The sequence below is a fragment of the Ascidia mentula genome, chromosome 6, assembly GCF_947561715.1.
Source record: "Ascidia mentula chromosome 6, kaAscMent1.1, whole genome shotgun sequence".
Lineage (NCBI taxonomy): Eukaryota > Metazoa > Chordata > Ascidiacea > Phlebobranchia > Ascidiidae > Ascidia > Ascidia mentula.
In genome coordinates this window covers 16,633,139-16,646,823 of record NC_138571.1, presented here as the reverse complement: position 1 = coordinate 16,646,823, position 13,685 = coordinate 16,633,139, and the positions used below count along the sequence as shown (strand labels likewise).

At 41.0% G+C, this 13,685-nt stretch overlaps 1 protein-coding gene across 1 annotated transcript; it reads left to right on the top strand.

The window, feature by feature from the left end:
* Positions 1 to 718: 718 nt before the first annotated feature.
* LOC145905496 (epithelial splicing regulatory protein 1-like) lies at positions 719 to 13,639 on the top strand. The gene is made up of 18 exons (XM_082992713.1): positions 719 to 877; positions 1,391 to 1,522; positions 2,028 to 2,173; positions 2,492 to 2,610; positions 3,591 to 3,686; positions 3,890 to 3,944; positions 4,720 to 4,830; positions 5,317 to 5,449; positions 6,646 to 6,688; positions 6,863 to 6,957; positions 7,382 to 7,498; positions 7,976 to 8,065; positions 9,994 to 10,160; positions 10,710 to 10,818; positions 11,210 to 11,417; positions 12,010 to 12,242; positions 12,507 to 12,737; positions 12,993 to 13,639. Exons 1-18 carry the CDS (start codon positions 719 to 721, stop codon positions 13,149 to 13,151), a joined length of 2,403 nt encoding a protein of 800 aa, XP_082848839.1. The 3' UTR covers positions 13,152 to 13,639.
* Positions 13,640 to 13,685: the final 46 nt, after the last annotated feature.

Genomic DNA, 13,685 nt, shown 5'->3' with positions numbered 1-13,685 from the left:
AGGTATATGGATATAAACTACTTGTTAAATATGTACCACCAGTTCAAAAAGCACATTAGTCTAATCACAACCTACATATTCACATGCTCAATATGACAAACAACAAATTGTGTGAATGTACAAGTAAATATATTATTCTTAGGTTGCCGTAATCGCCATACATGTGTTTTTTATATTGTTTATTATGTTACGCTAACCTTTGTAATATTACTTTTATTTAAAAAAAAGGGCACGAATTAACTAATTACAGTGCCCGAGTTAATTTATCGTGATGTTATAAGCAACGTTATCTTCCCAATAAACATAGGCAAACACCTAAGAGTCCAAGGTGCCTTGCCAGAAGCGCTCAGAGGGCACAAGCGGAGTGGAAAAGCGAAACGTTTGCGCTGGGAACGAATTCGGCGCTTTTCAGCTGTGGTATGTGCGCGCAAAAATTACCTTATGGGAACGGGTGGCACTGCGGCCAAAGTAAGCAACAGGATTTTGTCAGGCTAGTTGAAACAATGTGTGCCGTGCTACCCTGGTTAATCGACGCTTGGAGTGCTGTCAAGTGTTTGAGAGGGGTGTCCACGAACGCATAAAAAAAGCATCGACAGATAATAACGTTATATCTCTATAACAACTCAGCTGATAGAAGTACACAGAGGTGCACGAAGCCAGGCAGTGCAGACAAGTTAACAGAGTAGCACAGAGTGACCAAAAACATTTTTGGGAAGTCATGAAGGGCAATTACGCGAAACCGTCCCAGCACTACTGTGATATACTGGTCCTATTTCATTGCGTCACAACCGGAAACATTTCTTCGGAATTATTAGGCAGTGACGATAGCGACATCGCGGTGCTCGTTTGGCAACTCATCGACCTAAACCAGAACCAAGTACGTCACTACTTTATATTTATATTTTATATATATTTCATAAGGAAGAAAAATGCGATCAAAAAATATTGTTTTGCACTGAAAAAGTAAAACAATTGAGTGTCACCCTGTCGATTGCGTTAAAAACTTACAGATTGATTATATTTTGCTTCTTAATTGAAGTCAGTATTAAATCTTGGTGTTGGGAATTGCGTAATTTAACAATACTCACCAAAACCTAACATCTATTTTGCTTCGCAACGCGCGTACTGTATCGGCTCAGTTAATTTGGTAAACCATAATTCTGTTTGAATTAGTGATACCGACGGAGTCACTCGTAGGCGAAATATAAATATCATGAACAACATAAGAACAAATGACTTAGGGTTTTTTCTTCCACAACTTATCAAAAAGTTGCCCATAAGACAGTTTGGTGATTCCGACAAGACTTCTATTAGTAAATCATGTTTACAAAAAGAAATAATTTTGTAGTTGAAAGCAATGACAAAAAACAGGAAATATCGTCTGTTTTAGACAGGAGATATTCACTACATATACGTTCAACCGCCGATCAACAGCAGGATTAGAAAGGAATGGACGGAGGCGACCGGAATTACAGAGGAAATGTTGAACAACGCACCAACTTTCGAAGATGCCGTACATCAGGTAAACGCTAGATGTCCCTTATTTACCATTGGACATTTTGTGCACATCTTCAATAGCGAGCAGTGATTTAATGGGATTTAATTAAAATTTACGATTTTTACTAAAATAGAACATGCGTCTTCCGAACCGATGCTGTATCACTAAGTTAAAATTCCGTTATTTGTGCTTATCGATAAAACTCTACGACGCAAAATGTTTGCAAAAAATGTCTGAAATCTACATGGATTTTTATGTTCACCACTGGTCAACGAGATATCGACTCAAATAAGTATCTCCGCTATTTGATGCACATCTAATCTAAGTTAATTGATGAAAGTATGCCGGAACGGTAACAGAATTAAACGACTGATACCAATGTCCCAAATATTTAGGAGGACTGAAATTTAATAAATTTATTCACTTATTTAAGAAATCTCACCCAGTACGCGAAAACACGATGGTTATTTTTTCATCTGTTCAAGAACACTTATTTTTGTTTTACTTTTAACTCTGTCTAAATCTGCAGTTTGAACAAACACTGAGAAACGAACTGAACGACCAGGGCAAGACGTGCAGCTTTACCTTATGCACCGACGGTCAGTGCCACCTACGACAAGTGCTGATGCCGGCATCTGTTAGATGGGAGACCAAGTTACCGGACTTCTGCTTCAGGTATAGGAAAGCTTTACAATCTGTTAGTATGTTTACCTGTCTTGTTGGATGTAGTTGCTTTTGTTTTGTAGTTTTTTCTAAAGTGCCGGGGTCAAGAGCAACGTTTTTGTTAAGTTTTTTTTTTAACGAAAAAATAATAGGCTATCGCCCGCAGAAGCGTTTGGCTTTGAAAGATTCGCATCCTCATCAAAAGCCTTAAATCGCTTAAAATTCCCGGAGTTTTTTTCCAATCTTGGTTCTTTAAAAAATAACACATTTAATCTTTCACCTGTCGACACACGGCCGAGTTAAAAGTCTTACAACATATAAACCTTACAGTTTCTTCGACCTGAAAAAGGAGTTCAGGCAATGCTACGGAAGTTACATGGGCCAAATGGAAGTATGTGGCGCGCCGGACGCCGTCGTGGCTCCAATCTCGGTTCCGGAGATGTTAAACTGTATCCTTTACGTGGCAATTTATGTCATTCGGTCGCAATATTGTTACAACGTAGGTCGTCGCGGCGCCTTTTTCAACTGTTTGCTTTAGGCAGCTGGTTTGATGTGACAAGACAGCGGTGTGATGGTACTCCATACGTGCACTCATGCGCGCGTGTTTATAGTGGCGAATTTTCCCGGATATCACTGGATGGAATAATACGTTGAATGTTACCTGATAAAACTTACACGGGGCTTACGTGTTATTTTAATAGACACAATAGACGCCAACGCTCTGGGTATGCGTACTTACCAATACAAGTACGTAGATACCAAGCCCTGCTAATCGGTATCACACGACTTTAAACACCGCCACGTGCCACGTCTACGCAGAGGCCCAAAAACAAGCGCCGCCTCGGTGCCTAGCCCGCTGCTAGTTTTCCCATGTGCGCGTTGCAAACAGTGTGTTCTATATTTGCAACTCAAACATCCAGCGACAGACGTGTTTTGTCCCCTCACAATCGATGTACGGGTGGATATAATATACCACGTGTCCGCCGCAAGTTTCCTGTCACGAAAAAAGTTTCGTCGATTTATTGAAAGTCCGGTCTATTTTTGAGCGAGACGATTTGTTCGCATTCGTGTTCACGAATCCCTGTTATTGAAGCTCTCCCTGTAACTTGCCCCGTTCTTGTTCACATGTTATTATTTTTTCCTTTAATTGAGTTTTCGCTTCCTCAAGATCTTCCACTTCTTTGCACACTTCATAATATTCTAACTTTAAAATCACCGTGCTTTCTGTGGCAAAACTTCACATTTTTTTCCTTTTTCTCAGGATTTGCTTTTAAGTTTACCGTCCTTTGTTTTCGCTTCCAAATCTTTTTAATATTTTGATAAATTCCTCATTATTCTGACCACCTTGTAAGGTCGTTTGTTTCTGCACCATCTCCATATTTAAATTTGCGTTCACCACTCGTTTCCTTGACGATATTTGTGTGTCGAGGCCTCAACGTTACCTTGGAAGAATTCGGGACTTTCGGAGTAGACCAAGTTCGCCAGATGAGCTCCATCATACAAATCTTGATATCCGAACAATACGGTGAGTTGCCCTTAACTTATCCTTGGCTTTGACGCCGTTTGCACAGGAATATTTCTCGCATAGAGAATTGAGAAAGGCTTTATGTCCAATTAACAATTTACGTCGAACCTTGTTTTTCAATAGAACATGTAGATCAGTAGGCGCGCAACGAATAAACAGCTTTAAAGTAAACGTAAATGCAAGCGATTTTGTTTTTTACGCAGGATACGTTTTCACCTCGCCCGAGCGCATCGTGGACCGACTGGAAACAGGACCTTGGTAAGCGAACCAACAACTAACTAACTTCCCTATTAAAAGAAACGCATTACACGTCGGCGAAGTTAAAGCTTACTCCTGCCGCATACGATACATGTCCAAAAAGGGTTCCTGCATCAGCAGTGTTTTTAAACGCATGCGTTATTTCGCATCATCGATTGCACATTTACCGCTACGAACGCCATTGAGTAGACAAATACCGGTTTACGGCGTGACACATTTGAGACTTTGGCGAGGACTATTTGCGGACGGGCACAGTCACTTTTCCACGTCTATATTCGTCACAGTAAACGGAGTGACCTTGGGACAGCGATGGGAAACTTTTCGGCTCGCGGGGATGGAAATAATTAAACACTTGACAGGCGGTTCGATAGGCCACAAAAGATTACACTGCCCTCTATGAATTAACCTACATTTAACGCAAAAAAATGAGCACTAGAATAACATTTAACTGTAGTATGAATAGTTGTTTAGCGGCACCAATTCATCCAAATCCCTGACAGGACAGATTGAAATACTCAACAGGTCGGATTTGCCCCGCTGTTTGCAGTTGGCAGACACAAGAACTTTCCGTCGCGAGAGTCGCGTACAAAATATACTAGTTTTACTGGTTCCTTAATTCTGCCAGAACTGAGCATTGTCATTCTACCGGCGGCACCAATTTATTATGATAGGAAGTCAATAATTTACAACTTTCAGAAGTTTTTTATTGAAGTTAGTTAATAATAGACCAGCTGACGTTGCAAATTACGCACTAATTTTACGTATATTTGTGTAGTATGACGTCAGACCTTATCATGGACGAAACGGTGGTCCGTGCAAGGGGACTCCCCTGGCAAGCATCTGACCACGACGTCGCAAAGTTCTTCAAGGGCCTCAATATACCAAGGTAAGTTACACGAGTATGGACCGTTACGCGTGCCAGCATCACAAAATACGCAAAGTTTACCCACTACCGCCGTATAGCGGAAGTTAAACATTTATTTGCTATACTTTTGAGGACGCTGTTATTTGGTGGAGCGGTTTATTGTTGTTTCAGTGATGGTACACTAAGCAGCAATTAACTGAACTAGTCGTAATGGCGTATATATTATTACTTACTATATTGCAACGGTGTCACTGTCATTTCCACCTAACCCGCAACACCTTCAGAAATTCTCACATATTTTTCTTTTTTTCTTTCTTTTTCTTCACAACGTTGGTTTGGTTGGTGGTGGCGTCGGTGCTATGGCTTCGTGGACGGTGACGGACGGCAAAAAACACACCTAACAACGCGTATCTTCACCACATGGTGGCGGTGGACATTTGTTCGGTGGCTTTAACCCTCGCGTTGGTACTCGGTGGTGCTGCTGCCTTGCTGCTGTCTACACAACAGAGGCGGGGCGGCATTGGTGCTCAATCCGCAAGGGCGCAGAAACGGCGAGGCCTTAGTCCGCTTTGAGAATATCGAGCAAAGGGACTTGGCCTTGCTGCGTCACAAGCATTACATGGGGAACCGCTATATTGAGGTGAGAGCGTGGTCGCTGTGTGTGCTTATATATGAGTTCTAAGAAAACCGCAGGATTTTAATTCTTCGGGAACAGTAGCAGATGGTAGGAATATCGTTCGTATGAATAGAAGATATTGGGTTGCACATCCGTTTGAGCCAATAAGTAGTCATTTCGTGTTTCGTCGTTTATGACCCTTCAGCAATAGACAGCATATGCATATGGCCAAAGCACAGCATAAACGATAATTGAACTATATGGTATTTTGCGAGAAGTGGCTGCTATAAAAGCATGCACGTATGAAATTGTACTAAAGTGCACAAACTTCGGCTGTAATTGCAGTTCCCTCCAATCCTTGCGCAACCTTTGCTGCCAGTTCGCATATATACAAGTCCCCACTGCAATACCCTAACATTCATTAATCGCGGAAGTTCAACGCTTATGTTGCAAAATGTTGTATAAGCTCAGATCTATACATGCGAGATCAGCAAATTAAGGTTCAGCATGCTTTATTTATAGACCGGTAATTCGAACCAGCCTTTTTAGTGTAGATGATATTGTCATAATCTTACGAATGCAGATTATAATCTACGAATGTATTGCTGATGCACCTGACTTCAAAAAATGCAGTGGGCGCGAATTTTTTAAAGAAAAATAGGTCTAATCTGTTCAAAACATTCAATAATCTTGCGATTTTCTTATAACCGCGGCAAATCTCTGTTTAAATATAAACAAAAGGCCAAAAACCAAGGCAATACGTAGAAGGGATTTTGGTTGAAAGCATTACGCGCCTTCAGCGAGATAATGCGAACCGCAAACGATCTAAGCGGCAAAGCAATAATACTGCGGATGACATATGCCTTCAAATAGGAAACGTGAATCAGTTTGCGTACATCCGAAACAGGGATAATGCACAATTCTCGTCGACACGTTGCGTTCTCAGCAGATACAGCACCCAGTGGCATTCTTTCAGTAGCATTGTGACGCCACAAAACGCCGTTATTGTCGTTGCAGCAAGCGAATTGCTCGGTTAAGGGTAGCTAATGCGGGTATATACCGGTGCTAGCAGGTCATATGGTACATACACTGAACAGCACATCCAGAAACCTGCACAATGGTAGCTGCCTGAGACTTCCTCAGCTTCTTGGCGTCATAGCTTTAGTTGCTATAGAGTCCGCTGACTTTGCCAAAACAATTCGCACTTTCTTTGCATTCAGGTTTACCGAGCTTCGGCGGAGGAGTTTCTCAAAGTAGCTACAGGTAGGATACGTTCTAATTTGTGTATACGTTTAGTTGTGTCTTCCTGTTAGAGCAATTTGCCTACAAATACGTCGTCAGTACTATCCCTGTATTGCACCAGGTCTATTATAAACCCCTGTATATGTGTACGTATATCCGTAATGTACACCTGTATATATATGTTATGTGCTTTAGGTACTTCGTGCGAGGCAATTCATTTTCTGTCCAAGGAGAGCGACGCAATCGTACGCATACGTGGATTGCCGTTCTGCACAACATCGCAAGATATAGTAAGATGTAGTTTCTATCTGCTTTCAGTATTGCAGCAACATTGTTTCGATAAAACTGTGACTGCAACAAGCGGAAGTTTGGTAATACGTCAACTGTATTGAACGAACTTTCAGTGCTGTTGTTCTAGTTTCGTTTGAGCACAATAACACACCATACTGTGCCACTGTGCGAGCCTAAGCCCTATCCTGTACGAAGCTATGTCAGTAGATTCAAGTCAATTTGAAAGAAGTGCTGCTGGTTAGGTAGATTTCATGTAGTAAAACAATATATTGCTAGATTCAAGTCATTGTTGAGATGTTCTACCATTATACACACAGTATTTTTGTCAATAAGTATACGTTTTTTAGGGCGAACGTTAGTGACTTATAGGTGATCCTTTTCAGCCTTGAGGATTTTGAATCCATGATTTTATTTGTTTTCTAGATTGACTTTTTCGGGGATGATGCCCCAGTGGCACACGGAGAGGACGGGGTGCTTTTTGTAAAATACGCCGACGGCCGATTCACTGGAGACGCATTTGTTCTATTTGCTGATGAAACGGTGAGAACGACATTTTTGTATTGGTTATGGATCCTGTTTCATCCTGACAGTGAAAAAAAAACTTACTTAAGTTTATAAGTTCAGTAGTTCTATATACCCAAACAGTTACACCGTGTTTATTTTTGTAATATGTGTTTGTGTATTTTTGCTAGCAGTGTCTTCGAGAATACAAATTTGCTTATTTCTAAGAAACCTATTTTCGAACTTGCGCGCTTTGTTTTTAGACCTAAACGTGCTTATTTTTATGGAATTTGTTCTAATGACACACTCTGATAGACGATTTAACACTGTTTGGGCACATACGTGGCAAAAAATAATTATAATTCTCCGTCAGCCAATTCGACTCCATAATTGATGACTTTCAAAAGTTGGCCAACTAAATTGTCACAACAACAATTTTTGTGATAAAAGTGCTGCGTTATCGTGAGTCAGCAACCAAAATCTAAGCATGGCAACCTATTTCATGTCATCTTCTAGGTGGCGAGCGAAGCTTTGGCCAAACACAAACAGACACTTGGAAAACGATACGTGGAAATATTCAAAAGTACCGCAGCCGAAGTCCAGCAGGTAACCGCAACCGAAATAACAATTTTGTTTTTGCTTCGGTCCCAATGTTGTTGGTATTTTTTGTTAATGTACCTTCAGTTTCAAAATATCTTGGAAGAAAAAATTAGGAATTTTCCTGTTGGGTATATTTTTACGGGAGAGGAATGTCAGAGTTAGTTAGAAATAAAATATTTTATCGCCACTTGTGAGTTAACTTTTAACCATAAAAATGGTCTATTCATCTTCATGCAACTGTTGTGATGTACGTCTCGTTTTAAGGTTTGTCACGTTGTGGTTCGACTTTCCAGCTAGCAATCATCGGGCTATTGTACACAATTAGTAGCGTTCAATTTCAACCGAACGGTCCAATTACAGGCACAATGGCCACGTTCAAGTTAAGTCTTTGCGAGCGCGCTGACCTGCGTTACTTCAAAACGCGAAACGATTTCTTTCAAATGAGTCTCGGGCGTAAAGAGCTCTTACGCCGAAGGGCATAGCGGTCTGCAACGCATGTAGTGACCTCTTATTGTGGCTCTGACACTCTCGCTATAGAAAAACTGCAACGAAAGTGCAGCCGTTAGTAAGACTTTGAAATTCGCTCGAGAGAAGAAGGTTGGGATTTTCTTGATAAGGTCCGCACGCTCAATCAGGTCCAACAAGATTCCGTGTCAACTGTATATACTCGCCTTGGTGTAACGCGAACTGCTCGGGTGTAACTTTTTGGTGTGTTTTGGGTGTTTGTAACTTTGTCAGCGACTCCCGTTTCGCCGAGAAAGCTTGGCCACTGTGATATTCGGAAGGATTTAATTTGTATTTTCTATAAGTAAGTATTTGTTCGCGATTGACTTAATTTTAGTTTCAAGTTTTTTAATATTGAGTTGAAATAATAAGATGGCGTTTAGCTGTTAGGTCATTTTTATCAAACAATGATTGTTAAAGGATTTTTTCACCCAGATGTTACAGGATTTAAGCTTTTCGACTTAAGTTTGTTCAATTCTGTTCAACGTAACAAAGAAATCATATAACTCCAGCTTATATAGTTATTACCTGCGATTTTTTCATTATCGTACCTCAAAACTGGTATATAAATCGCGATGCAACATATTAGACTTAAAAAATGTTCTTTGTCACCTAACTTAGGCCTATAGCTGTGGCGCACTTCTGTACGCCCAACTCCGACAAAACGATAAAAAAAACAGTAGTTTTTGTCTAATTTACAGGGAACAGCGTTTATATGTTTGCAATTTCTAATTCCATAACTGTGTTTTTCTTTACTTGGGTCGCACGGCATCGGCGGATATGCCGATGGTTTGATTATTGTTATTACCTCAAGTATCGTAACGTGTCAGTAGCCTCGGGCAAGAGAAGCTTGGTCTGTTTATGTGTGCGGTGGAGAAAAATTAGCGGCGTTCTAAAGATTTTGTACGAGACGCATGTATGAACCATAACCACGACATGCGTGCAAGAACTGAAACTTTTTTAAGAGATTAGTTGCGCTAGTACTTTCGTACAGCCAGGGTTTTTAAATTGTGTTTAAGGAGCATTTTCTGTCGTATTAGGGAACAAAACATGTCCTGATATCAGGGCCATTGTTTGCACAAAGGTCAAGACTTTTCGGGATGTTTTTCAATTGTTTGAAACAAAAACCGCGGCTGCATCACGTAATAATATTACTCGCTATGCTTTTACTGATGTGATAGTTTCAGAACCAGTATTCGCATAGGCTTTCGAAAAAACGTTACAATGAATTTTTTTTAAAGTGGCTTAGTTATACGAAAATAAACTTCCTTTTGAAAAGAAAATAAAGGTTGTGAAAAAAATGTTTAAAAGTAAAGGTACAAAAATGCTAAAAAAGGAAAGGTTTTCGTCTTTTACGGAGTTTCATCAAGATTTAAAACCAAATTTCTCTGGAAAGTTATTTAACCAGAAACTATTTCTTTTTTACCAAGGTTCTTAGCAGACACATGGCATCTCCGTTGTTACCCGCTACCATGCCCGCCTCCATGCAAATTGCACTCATTCCCAATGGACAGCATACACTGGCGAGCGCGCAAACGCAAGTGAATCAAAGCCTTCAGAGCATGATGAACCCTGGATCCGTGCGCAACTGTATTCGGTAACTTGATTTTTTATTTGGAAAAGTGGTTCTCTAAATTTTTCTCATGAAATGCATGTGAAAAAATTCACCAATTATGAAATGAAGAGGTCGATTTGTTCTCATGTTTAAATTTCAGTCGCAGCAAAAGACTTAATTTTTTGGATCAAATTCTATTTTTTGTTTAAATTACAACGCGCCGCCCTTAAATACTTAAAGCGACGCACAGTTTGGGAACCGCTGCTTGAGAACCAGAATGTACAAAACTGGCAAGATAGTTGTGTTTCTTAAAATAAGAGGAGGGTTCAATTGTTAAAATCTTTAGTTTGTCGTTTTTTCGATACATATCCATTGTCTCGATACAATAAAATGCTGCTGAAAGTAAATACACGCATTACAGGACATTTTCTTGATTGGTCGTTTGCATAAGCGCAATCTTATTCTGTTTTGCAACGTTTTTTTCGCATCACATTTAAATATAGTTTGAAATTCTATGATTAGGAACATATTTGAGTTGCCATTTCATGGTATTTCAAAACCCGTAATCTTTATTTTGTCATAAACCTTCAGTTTGCGCGGAATGCCGTATTCAGCGACGATCGAAGACATCATGGCGTTCCTAGCAGAACTTTCTGTATTCATTCTGCCTCACGGAATACACATGGTGTTGAATCAACAGGTATGCAAGCAATATTTCTCCATTATGCGCTACTGCTTGAGCATGCCAAGTTGCACATATGTTCCTAAAAACGGTGAAATAAGAGGTGGGGACGTCACATATAATATGGTGCTGTGTGGCGGTTTGATTAAAAGACTTAAAACAAGCAACTGTTACGTTGAATTGGGGGCACAAAACTGTTCGATTTCCATTTCGCAAACGATAGGGGGTATCTCTATTGTACAAGGTTTATGTTTAATGAACACCAAACGTCCAAAATACATACGTCCGTTCATCTATTGTACAAAGTTTATGCTTAATAAGCATCAAACTCCAGCACACATACAAACAAATACAGCCAGAGAAGCTCAAGGTATTTTCTTCGCCAACCGGATGAAATTGTACATTGCAGGGTCGGCCGTCGGGCGACGCATTCATCCAACTGATGTCGCCAGAGAAGGCCTCGCAGGCCGGTTTAGACGTGAGTAAGGGTGGCTGTCACAAGAAACATATGGGTGAACGGTATGTGGAAGTGTTTCAGTGCTCTGGCGATGAAATGAACCTGGTGCTTATGGGTGGAACGCTTAATCGGAATGGGATGGTGCCACCTCCCGGAATGAGTACGTTTAACTATATGTGTGTGTGCTGATGGTTTCGTTGTCGACCTCGTGTTTTCGCCGGAAGATTCGTGTTTTCTGAATGAAGTCGAGGCCAAGTTTCGTGCGTAGGCACTTGTTGGTATCGGGTAGTCTTAATTGTGTGACGGAACCGTATTTAAATCGATTTCGGGAATCGTCCGGTTTTGGACGATTCTTGAGGTGGGAATCGATTGATAAGTAGGCTAAACGACCTGTAATAACGTGCGAACTTTGCTCACAGTAAATTTTGCAAATTAAAAAATGCATGTGGCTTGTGGGCTATTTTTGGTATATACCCAACAACAAAATTATAAAAACAACATTTTACAGAACCGATGTTAATTTAAGTCATGTAGTTATGTTTGAAACACTACCTGTTCCATGCAGATTAGTCAGCTATTACGTAATCTATACAGCTGGGAACAAATATTAAAGCCATACAACGTACAGGCATTCTGGTATAAATAAAAGCGCGTTTCCCTGCTGTTGTAACTCTTGGCGCCTGACACGATATTGACTGCAACGTAAAAAACGCTTCAAACAGTTTCCGCAACTTCTTCCTCTCGCTTTTCAGCAATTCTGCCTCCAGAACCTTTGGTGGCAACCACGCCTTCAGTTCAAGTTCCCCAGATCATGACGCCAACAAGTCCGGCTATGACGTCACCGCTCTTGATTCAGACACCCCATGGCACCCTTCTCATGCAACCTTCCATCGCGGCGGCACCGACTGCAGCTCAGTACCCAACGTTGGATCTGCTCCAGTCGCAAGCCCTGCTGGCGTCGCCACGTAACGCGTTGTACGCACCGGTATGTTGTGATTGCTCTTAATTTTACAGTTTATTGCACAGATTAACGTGAAAGTTGGTAACGTTAGACCAGAAAATAAGCTTCTGAATTGCAGTCTTGGGATATCTCCATAAAGTTTTTGGGTTTCAATTTTAATTATCATATTGTCAGTGAGCCGTGACGCATTTTCGCGAATTCTGCTATTAAATTGGCCGGATTTCACCAAACATTTTACCACGGCTGCCTCTATTTAAAGTCATTTAAACTAATTTTCTTGCCATGCAGCCGGCGTATTTGCCTTGCGCACAATACCTGCCAACCCCTCCAGTCTCACCCACCGCAAACCCAGCAACACCAGTGAGCACTTTGGCAGGTGCTGTCCCTGTTTCGACACCGACAGGCGGGGTACCTGGAGGCACGATTGCGATTTCAAATTGCGGGATACAAGTGCGAATGCAGGGAATGCCGTACCAAGCAGGCGTACCGGATATCTTATCGTTTTTCAAAGGGTACAATGTGAGTTTTTATGCATTTTTAATCGTTCTTTGTAGGATTTCAATAACACCGGGGCCCATAATAGACTTGTGGGCCCATGAAATTCAATGTTGCTTTGAATAAAGCAGGATACCAACTCCACCAACGCGTCTATCCCTCTTTGTAATCTCTTTTCACACCGAGACTCCACATTTCTAAATGAAACCTTGCAACTTTGATGGAAAAATCCTGATTCTTCTTTCCCAACATCGCCTAATGCATATCTTTTGTGTTCAGATCAACTCCAGCTCCATAAAACTGCTCTACAACGACAAACTCCGCCCCACCGGGGAAGCGCTGGTCACTTTTCCAACTCTGGAAGACGCACATCGCGCTGTGGTTGAAAACAACAGAAAACCGATGGGAAACCGCTACGTCGAGCTTCTGCTGATGTAAATTACCGCCGTCAAAGCCTTTAGCAATTGTTTTTACGCAACCTTTTGTGACGTTTGAAACGCCCATTGTTTCGGTTCCTTCGGACTTTTACTTGTTTCTTTGGTTTTAAACAATCGGGCGGTACAGTTTGTTTTGTTTCCACGACTTTCCCCTTTTTTGCACAGGGTGTATTTCCTCGGTGGCGTTTTTTTTCTAAATTAATTTATTCGCCTCGCGTCTCTTACATTTCAGCATTGACTGGAACAAAAGGCCTCTGTCCGTCGTCTCAATTTTGAAGGTGCTGCTTGTTTAACGTCCAAAATAATACCATTGATCAAAACGACCCTGAGCCGCTGTTTGCCTGTAGAACTGTGCTTCTTTTATTGTGTATAGGATATCGTGTGTGCTGCTGCAATTAGTTTGCTTATCCTCGTCTTTTTGTTGCTTATTTATCTTTGCTGTTGCCTTGTATATCTTATTGTGCCTTACGTGACAGCAATATAAATGAATTCCTCTCTACATGGTGTGCTGGCAAACGATTTACACAATAAGATA

Bases quoted from the DNA above. Each gene is read 5' to 3' on its own strand.
- LOC145905496 (XM_082992713.1), top strand. From the start codon at position 719: ATGAAGGGCAATTACGCGAAACCGTCCCAGCACTACTGTGATATACTG. The intron at 2,174-2,491 runs GTATAGGAAAGC...TAAACCTTACAG, and splicing joins TTACCGGACTTCTGCTTCAG to TTTCTTCGACCTGAAAAAGG. The intron at 6,958-7,381 runs GTAAGATGTAGT...TTTGTTTTCTAG, and splicing joins GCACAACATCGCAAGATATA to ATTGACTTTTTCGGGGATGA.